This window comes from Gossypium raimondii, chromosome 1 (assembly GCF_025698545.1).
Source record: "Gossypium raimondii isolate GPD5lz chromosome 1, ASM2569854v1, whole genome shotgun sequence".
Taxonomy (NCBI): Eukaryota; Viridiplantae; Streptophyta; class Magnoliopsida; order Malvales; family Malvaceae; genus Gossypium; species Gossypium raimondii.
This window is the reverse complement of record NC_068565.1, coordinates 27,373,380-27,383,144: the sequence shown is the minus strand read 5'-3', so window position 1 is coordinate 27,383,144 and position 9,765 is coordinate 27,373,380. Positions and strand designations below refer to the sequence as shown.

General features: G+C 29.1%; 1 protein-coding gene across 1 annotated transcript; it reads right to left on the bottom strand.

Annotated features, from left to right (window-relative positions):
* Positions 1 to 1,064: 1,064 nt before the first annotated feature.
* LOC105787270 (uncharacterized) lies at positions 1,065 to 8,459 on the bottom strand. The gene is given in 13 exon segments (XM_052633743.1): positions 1,065 to 1,210; positions 1,396 to 1,543; positions 1,654 to 1,745; positions 1,831 to 1,912; positions 1,996 to 2,062; positions 2,145 to 2,236; positions 2,331 to 2,447; positions 2,548 to 2,656; positions 3,213 to 3,328; positions 4,162 to 4,238; positions 5,131 to 5,212; positions 7,998 to 8,135; positions 8,274 to 8,459. Coding segments are annotated over 13 exon segments (1,452 nt in total).
* Positions 8,460 to 9,765: the final 1,306 nt, after the last annotated feature.

The following is a 9,765-nucleotide window of genomic DNA, read 5'->3' as shown; positions in this document are numbered from 1 at the left end:
AATGTCTATATGGAAATATGCTTGTGATCATAAAAGGGTGGTAAGGTTTAAAGTTTGTAATCTTTATTAAAATGGTTTATCATGTAGTTAGTCTTCAAAAAGACTAGCTTGCAACTATGGTTGAGTGTAATATTTATATCTTGTGTGATATGCATGGGAAACGAGAGTGGAAAGGAAATGAAATACTAGGTTCATGTTTGAAGAGTAAAATGATGCAAAAAGGGGACGTTAAGTTAAATGATAAATATGGTATTGAACTTAATGAAATTGAATTGTACGTGAATTAAATGGAAATTACAAATCATATGATGTGAATTAAATGAATTATTGTGGTATTGAAATGTATATTGGATTGAGAAATTGAATTGAACCGTGAACATGAGAATCGTGAATTAAATGAAATGGAAATGAAGTATTGAATTGCATGAGTATGTATTGGGTCTCAGAAGCCCTATTTGTTACAAATATAGTATTTTGAAGTTACAACGTGAAGATTTATAAAAGCATGTTAAAAATTTGAAGAGTTTAAATTTGAATGAAATTTTATAACTCGGTTTAACATGTTTATAAGTGTATGTGTTTTAGTAATGCCTCGTACCCTATTCCGGCATCGAATACGGGTAAGGGATGTTACAATGTGACATCGCCAGATTCAGTCATAACGTTTAGACCGGATTTGGGGTGTTACAGTTAAAATCCCTAACTATAATCCTGGATTTGCAGACAACAAAACATTTGTTGGGGGACCCTTTTTCCCCTTAGAATTGCAACTCATCCAACAAATCATGGATGTCCTTTTAAGAGTTTATAGAAACATAAGGTCACATTAGAACAGCTTGTGTGTGATCTTTAACATCTCTTTTTCAATCATTTTCATGTTATACAGATTTTGATGTTGATATAACTGCTTTTAGCTACTGAAATGGAAGCAACAACCAAAATAAAAACTCAAATCACTATTAGCAAACAGGGTGAATCTAACAAGCAAAGAGAAAGGCTTAAAATCTAGTGTACAATGTGAAAATTACATATATTAATGTAGTCCTTTATATAATCTGTACTTCTTATAGCTTCCAATATATGCCCAATTTGTGTAAGATGCCCGAAAGAACTCCGTAGAAAGTGATTTCTACAAATATCACATATAAAAGGGTCCCTAATCACTCTGACTTCCAAACATTGTTGAAAACATGTTTTTGGATCTAAAAACCTGATAACACCGTAAGTTGTGTCACCGAATACTAGTAAAAAATAAATCTACGTCATCACTTTAACATCAGCAACTAACTGTGTTAACAATTTGGACCAAATTATATCAAGTTAAAGTAGAGGGATTAAATCTCGAATTTCAGTATAATAGAATGATTAAAATTTGAAATAGTTAGATGATGTTACTTACAAGGGTATTGTTTGTTGACTTATAATACCATCCATTTACAAATGCTGGAAGGATGCCTTGTGCCCCAAGCACATATATAAGCATTGCATTCATGCCTATCCATTCCAGGAATAAGAATGGTGTCCTCCATCCCCAAACATCAATCTGTTTCATTTATTTCACAAGGGGAACATCGAAAAACAAACACACTTCAATAGATTAGTGTTGGCATTTAAAGGACATAATGAGGTCAAAGAGTACGGAGTTGTGGTTACTAGGATGTAGAATACTGAAAATACAATCCCGGCTGCACCAGCAGTGAAACACACGTAGCTAAAACTGTAAAGCTGTTTGTTGATGGGAATGGCTGCAAAATTTACAAAGAGAGTAATTTGTGTTTAGATTTCATATTGAAGGGTGTAATGGAAATTGATTTAAGGAGGTTCGCTCACCATCTGTAAAATGAAGAATGATGGCTACAATAAGTAAGCCTAATGCTATTGAAACCCATTGCTTGAGCCTCTCTGAGTGACCCTACAAATATCACATTTCATTTTTCAATTCCTTTTCAGATATTGCTGATTGGCAAATTACAAAATCATGACATAGTTTCTAACCTTGAAATGAATTAAAACATGTCCGTAATGGATTCCGATAGTGCCAGAGAGGATAGCCAAAATCGAACTAAGACAGAAAATAGGAGCCGATCAAATCACTGTATATGGACTATATGTTTAGAATAAAGTTATGTTTAATCAAAACAAACCTTAGCAAGCCTTCTGGTTCGAATGGAGCTCGGCACCAGCTCGGTGCATCTTCACGAATTTCACCAGAACTCGGAGAACTATGAGTGCAAGCCTACAATTTTGTTGAAACAATGTAAAATATTACCATGGTAAACAACAATGACTTGCCAAAATCTAATGGAAATTGAAGTAGAGGAAGGACCAACCTTTAGGCGTTGCCAGACTGGATACATGTAAAGATGATTAATGCCCCAAACCTCTCGATCAACATAACCAACAGCATTGCAAGCGGGTCCTAAGTGTCCTCTCATCCCACATTTGACCTTAATATTGCAGGAAAAAAGGAGTGATTAGTTAACTGAAGTAGTGGAGGTACTTGATAAGCTTTATGTATTAAGCTATTGAGATTATAATTCACCTTACCGTGTATTGTGTTATTTTACTGTCTGTGGACACAACAAAACTCCAATCTGGGACGTATAGTGAATATGTTGTGGTCATGTAAATGACAAATGCAACGAATCCTCCAAGCCTGGATTTTCACTTACATAAAATGATATGTTACTTTAAGAGAAACTCAAAACAACAATACCAAAAAATGGAGAGTCCAAGTAACATCAATTATGATTATAAAGAGATCTGTCAGTTCTAAATCAAACTCGAAAATCTAACTTAGATTAACCCGAATTCAAATCCAAACCAACTTTATTTGATCATAAAAGTCAACAACTCAAATCTGCTTAACTAGAACCCAGAAATGACTTGAACAAAAGAATATTCAAACTTAAAATGACTCGAATCTAGAATAATTCGAACTTGAAATTACTCAAACAAGTAACTGAAATGACTTTAACCTGACTGTCAAAATTTGAAATGAGCCAAACCCGAGAAACTCAGCTAAGCAAACTCTAATGACCTAACCCCACAATAACTCAAATCTGTTAGAGCTTAAAATGACCTAAACTCAAAATGCTTCAAATACAAAATGAACTGAAAATTTTAATTAATCTAACTTAAATTGATTCAACCCAACGACTCATTCAATTGATAGCTGTAATTGTAAATATAAAATCCATGTGTTAGTTTACCATTGCCAACAGTAAGCAGTGAAAATGGATGAATAGCCAGGTTCCAAAACTGTTGGTCTACGCTTGGTGGTGAAAGTCTCGATCACGGACACAATGAAGTAAACCAAAGCTATTCTCTGTTTACACATAAGATATTCATCATTAAATAATAGATTAATTTTGAAGACAAAAATTCAGTTTCTAAATCTGTTAATTTTTGGATTGTATGTAGACCTGATCATGGGTCGGGCCACCCGGCCTGGCTCGAAGGCCTGCTCAAAATGTGGGAGGGCTTGGGCAAAAATATGGGCCCGAAAAATGGGCTTGGACAAAAAATAATGCTCATTTAAAAAATGGACCGGGCCTCGGGTAAGACATTTTTGGCCCGGACTTGGCCCGGCCCAGCCCGGCCCAAATTCACTAAAGGACAAAAAAAACTACTCCTTTTTTTTTGTTTTTGAATGTTATTTTCTCCCTATTTTGCTACCATTTTACTATTATGTTGCTACTATTTTATTGTTATTGTTTGGATATTGTATAAAACTTATTTTATTATTAATTTTGTTATTATTTTAGAGGCATTTGCTTGTTAAGTTGTATTTATCTTAATGTTATTTAAGTCTACATATTTTTTAAATTTTATTTTCAATTTGCTGGGAAATATTTATTTTGATGTTTTTAGTATTTTTGATGTATATATATATATTTAAAAATTATATAAAAATTAATATGGACGGGATGGGTCGAACTTGGTTTTATCATTTATATCTGGGTCGGACTTAGGCAAAGTTTTAGACTCATTTTTGGGCCGAGCCAGGCCCGAACCCAGTAAATGGGCCTGAATTTTTAGTTGAGCCCGACTCGCCCATGAACACCTCTAATTGTATGCAATCTCCATTTTGATTACATTGTTTTCATGAAAAAAAGGAAAATATTAAGAATGTGTGGTAAAGATGAAGATGTTCTTTACCTGGAGGATTCCACACCATCGTATTAATTTCATGTCTACTCCATAAACAAGATCATTTGGCGCATGGGAGTATCCACCTGCACATTTCATTTGCTTGATTCAATCCCATTATTTTTCATTTTAATTTGATTTTATTAAAAAGTTAACCTTAAACTCCAAAATTATCTAAACCTAAAATTATTTGAATTTGAAATAATGTAAATCACAATAAATCAAATATCAAACCCAAATAAAAAAAAACTCAAATTAACCTAATCCAAATAACATAAATAAAAAACTCAAATAACTTTTAAAAAATACCCAAACTCAAAAAGTCCAAACCCAACGTAAACAAAACGCCAAATTATACAAAAATTGAAATAATACAAACTCAAAAAAAAAAAATCCAAACTTAAACAAGCTGAAAATTCTGAAACCGAATTCACCCAACTTAAATTAATTTAGTCTAAAACCAATCCCATCCGCTGATAGGTTTAATTTCTGAATTATAACACGACTTTTATTAATACTTTCCGTACATTTGAAGAATTATTTTCCAATACTTATGTGAATATGTAAATATCAAAAATTATTAAATATCTATCACAAGGATGTTCAAACTTCGGTTAAAATTGAATTAATCGAACTTAATAAGTAATATTATATATTATCTATATTAGGCTATTACTAGTTTGGTTAATTCGGTCAAATGAACATTATAATTTCTTTTTGATATGTTTTATACTTGTTTTAACAAAAAAACAAAACATATAAATTTCGGTTAATTTTTTTTAAAAAAATAGTTTGATTAATAGTTAAAAAATTAAAAAATTTGATTAATTTAATTAATACTAATTCGATTTGATTAACCGTTTCAACACCCTACTATACCATACATCGATAACTCAGAAAAATAAAAATTCGAATAATAAACGCCTGATTTAGCATTAAATGATTAATGAATGGGAAATATTTGGGAATGATGAATACCTTGCAATAAAACTCCCCAAAATAGAAGCTTTAGAGTTCTCAAGCATATCTTCTTAATTGTATCCATTATCTTGGGAATTTTCTGGAACAGAGAAACAAGCATTTGAGTTTGAGGTAAAAGTATATAGGATTGTATTTTACATTTTTTAAAAAAATAGATAAATTAATTTTTATTAAAGATTTTATCTATTTTTATTTAATTAATAATATAATTGCAATGTATAGCTTATAATGATGTGACTTTTATCAGATCAACAAATATTTTAAAATTAAAAGAACATAAAATAAATAAATTTTTAATAATTATTTAAAACTATGTTCAAAATGGATATATACAAATAGTTGTCCATATTCATTTGAACTTAAACAAATGAATATCTAAGTTTATTCTACCTGTGGTTTCTTAAATAATTATAATAATCATTTAAAATTGTAATAAATTTAAAATTTTATTACAAACAACGCTCATAATGAGCCCGATCAGATAGTTGTTGAAGATTATTCTAAAATAGTTTCTTAAATAATTATTAAATTGTTATAAAATTTATAAAATATATATATAAAAATTATTAAGAATTATAAGAAATTAATTTTTAAATTTTTCTAATAATTTCTTACCATTATTAATAATTTTAAAATAAATTTCTATATTTTATAATTTTATAATAATTTTATATTTATTTAGAAAACAAAGTCCTAAATGTGGTTTTAAAATAATTATAAAATTTAATTTTTTAGAATTTTGAATAAAAACTAATATGGTCATGCTAACATGACATATATGAGACACATCACGTGTCACTATTTAGTTGCTTCATCAATAATAGCAGTATTTAATAGTAGAAATAAATGAATTTTTAATAGAATGATCATTTTACTTTTTTAATTTAACGTCTAGTGACTAATTTATTTATTTTTAATAAAAAGATAAAATATAAATTGAGTCTTATTAGAAGTAGCTTTTGTCATAGTTTTATGTTTAATGAAACAAAGCAGTGGTAATTATGATATTTAACATTTAATTACAAGAGTAGCACCTTTTCCAAAAAAAAAAATAGACGAGTAAAACGTGGAAAATCATGAAATATTATATGAGAAAATATGAAAATGACATCATTGAGTTTAGTCTCAATATGAATTTTTTAAGTAAAGAAGAGAGAAAATAACATATAGCTTAACTAGCTACCCAATAAGGAACCGCCAAGATGTACCCAAATTTTTATATTAATGTGATTTTTTTACTACAACAAACCCAAATTTTTCCCATAACATTAAATTTTGTTAGTAAAATAGTTTTTGTTGATTACTAAAAAATTAAGTGTTAAATTTATATTAAATAATTATTTAGTAAATTAATAAATATAAATATTAAATATAATTATGTTATTTGATAAAAATAAATATTGATTTTAAAAATTATTTATTTTTAATTTTAATCTTATTAATAATATTTTATATTATTTTAGATAGTTTTGGATAAAAGATAAATCCATTAATTTTAATATGTTATTTTAAAAAAATATATATTTAAGTTTTTTTAATAAAATAAAATTAACTTAATATTTTTTAGCTTAAATGATAAGTAGCTTCCTACCTACTTATTTTATTCTAATACTTTTTTTGTTTAATATTTTATATTAAGTAAAAAATTAAAATAATTATCAAATACATTTGAAATTAGACCTGATAATGGGTCGGGCCACCCGACCTGACCCGAAGGCTCGCCCAAAATGTGAGAGGGTTTGGGCAAAAATATAGGCCCGAAAAATGGGCTTAGACAAAAAAAATAAGGCCCGTTTTTAGGTAAGGTATTTTTTGCCGAACTGGCCCAGCTCGGCCCGAATTCACTAAAAGACAAAAAAAATATGTTCTTTTTTTATTTTTGAATGTTATTTTCTTGTTGTTTTCTCCCTATTTTGCTACCATTTTACTATTATGTTGCTACTATTTTATTATTATTGTTTGGATATTGTATAAAACTTATTTTATTGTTAATTTTGTTATTATTTTAAAGGCATTTGTTAATTTTGTTATTATTTTAGAGGCATTTGCTTGTTAAGTTGTATTTATCTTAGTGTTATTTCAGTCTACATATTTTTTAAATTTTATTTTCAATTTGTTGGGAAATATTTATTTTGATGTTTTTAGTATTTTTGATGTATTATATATATTTGAAAATTATATAAAAATAATATAAAAATTAATATGGGCGGGCCGAGTCTAACTCGGGTTTTATCATTTTATCTGGGTCGGGCTTGGGCAAAATTTTAGACCCATTTTTTGGGCCGAGCCCAAGCCTAATAATGGGCCTAAATTTTTAGTTGATCCCGGCTTGGCCCATGAGCACCTCTATTTGAAATATTAAATATTGAAAATTTTCAATGGTTTATTAAACACACTATTATTCTCATAATTTAGATTTTTTATAGTAATTTTATTGGTTTGGACTAAGGCCCTGATTGATAACTCATTAGAAAAATTTAACCAGCTAAAAATTAATATTTTCATTAATTTAATTTTTAAACATGCCTGACAACCCAACAAAAAACCAAATGAAGAAGTATGGGAAATGGTAAGTAGATAAAGAGTTACGTCTCAATTAATATAATTTTTTTCAATTGTTTCTAACTTAATTTATTTATTTTAACATTATCCTTTAAATGCTTTGCATTTAAAAATTTAAAAATTATATTTATCAAATAATTTAATCATATCCGATACTTAATTTTAATAAATATACCAAATAAATTTAATAACCTAAATTCAATGCTTAATTTCCAATTTTTTTTTTTTTTTAGTTTATCAAACATCTAAAATATAACGTTTACAATACTAGAATAATAATTATGAGTGGACCAAATTTGTACCTTGAGAGCTAAGGCAATGGCCACCCCAACAATGAACAGAAAAAATGGCATCACAAAGTCAGCTAGTGTGCATCCATTCCATGGTGAGTGATCAATCCTGGCATATGATCCCCCAACATCATCTACCAATATCATCAACTACACCCAAAAATCACAACACCTTATTATTATAATAACAATCCGATTAAGGTTTAATTCAGTCGAGTCAAACTCTAGACTTTCAAATTTTGAATATTCTTTCGAGTCAAAATTTGTGTAAGTTGCGAGCACACTTACCACAATGGTGAGTCCTCTAAAAGCATCCAAGGTTGCTACCCTCTTGGTCTTTTGCTTAACCAAGATTGGCTGTTGCTGCTCCTGCAATTGTTGTTGTTGTTGTTGTTGTTCAACCAGCTTATCTCCCTTTTTCTCCATATTTTCTTCATGAGCTAGGCCTTCTTCTATCTTTTCAGGGTCCGCCATAACTTCACTGTGAAGCAAGGTTACAAAGTAGGGAAGCTTGGAGGATGATAGCAATGGTGGTGAGAGAGCTCAAAAATGGAGGCCAAGAGAGACAAGTTTATAATCAGAGAAGGCCGGCAATGGTTGGCGCCTAAAGGGCATGGTGGGGCCTCATAGATACTTCAAAGTGTAGAGTGAGACAAATGGATAAAGGTTGATTCGGAACCATCAATGGACAGGTTATGGCCGTTTAAGACATGAAACAAGTCCTCAGATTCCTTGGTGGGTGGTTAGTAACTGTCATAACGACATGGTGAAATAATTACAAATTAGTGGTAGGATTAAAGTTTAGTTTAGATGATTCAGGTTAAGTTTTATATTTTGATAAAATTCCAATTTTCGATGTTTTGGTGTTTTCTGTCAAAAAAAATATTATTGAAATCGCAATGATCTGTTTTTGGAAGTTGGTATAATTGTAGGAGTATATTAATGATAAATTTTAACTAAAAATAATAATAGTTATAATTTTCGGGGGAAAAAATAAGAGATGCAGTTTTTAAGTTTTAATATCAAACTCCATTGGAGTATGGGTAGAATATTTGACAACTCCCCTGTTTTATCACCTTAGCTGTTTGATTAGGAATCATTGTATGTACAAGGAAAAATGTTAGAGAGGGAAGATAAGATTAGTTTGATTGTATAATATATTTTGTGGAAGTTTAACTTGGGTTGTCTTAGCTGTTTCCTTGGTGTTTGATTGTAAGTATCACTTCAAAAGTATCACAATTTTGTTTTTAATCATCAATATATATACTAAAACAAAGTTAGAGTTCAAATAAGGAAATTTATTCTCAAGTGTTGGTTAGATTTATGCCATTTGGCAAATCCATGGAGTGCCATGTGTAATTTAAGAAATCTATTAAACTTATTTTTACAATATTCATATATTTAGAATAGCAAATTTTAATACATTAATTAAAACACCATATATTCTAATTGTTATTACATTATCTCAATATAAAAAATACTATAATTGGTTGAATCAAAAGTTCTCTTTCAAATCAAATTCATATGATATGAAATATTTTTATATTTCAGTATTTAAAAATAATATTTTTGACATGTATTTTAAAAATAAAATAATATATATTGTTCACAATAAAGTTTGATAGAGATGACTACTTCCCTACAAAAGTGTAGCCTTTGAAGTCAAAACTGCAGTCTGCATTGCAATATATGCAGTTCCAGAAAATCAGCAATGGAACCTATCTATCAGTGAATAAGTCCAGTGATGTAATGTTAATTTGATGATCAAAGGGAGAAACAA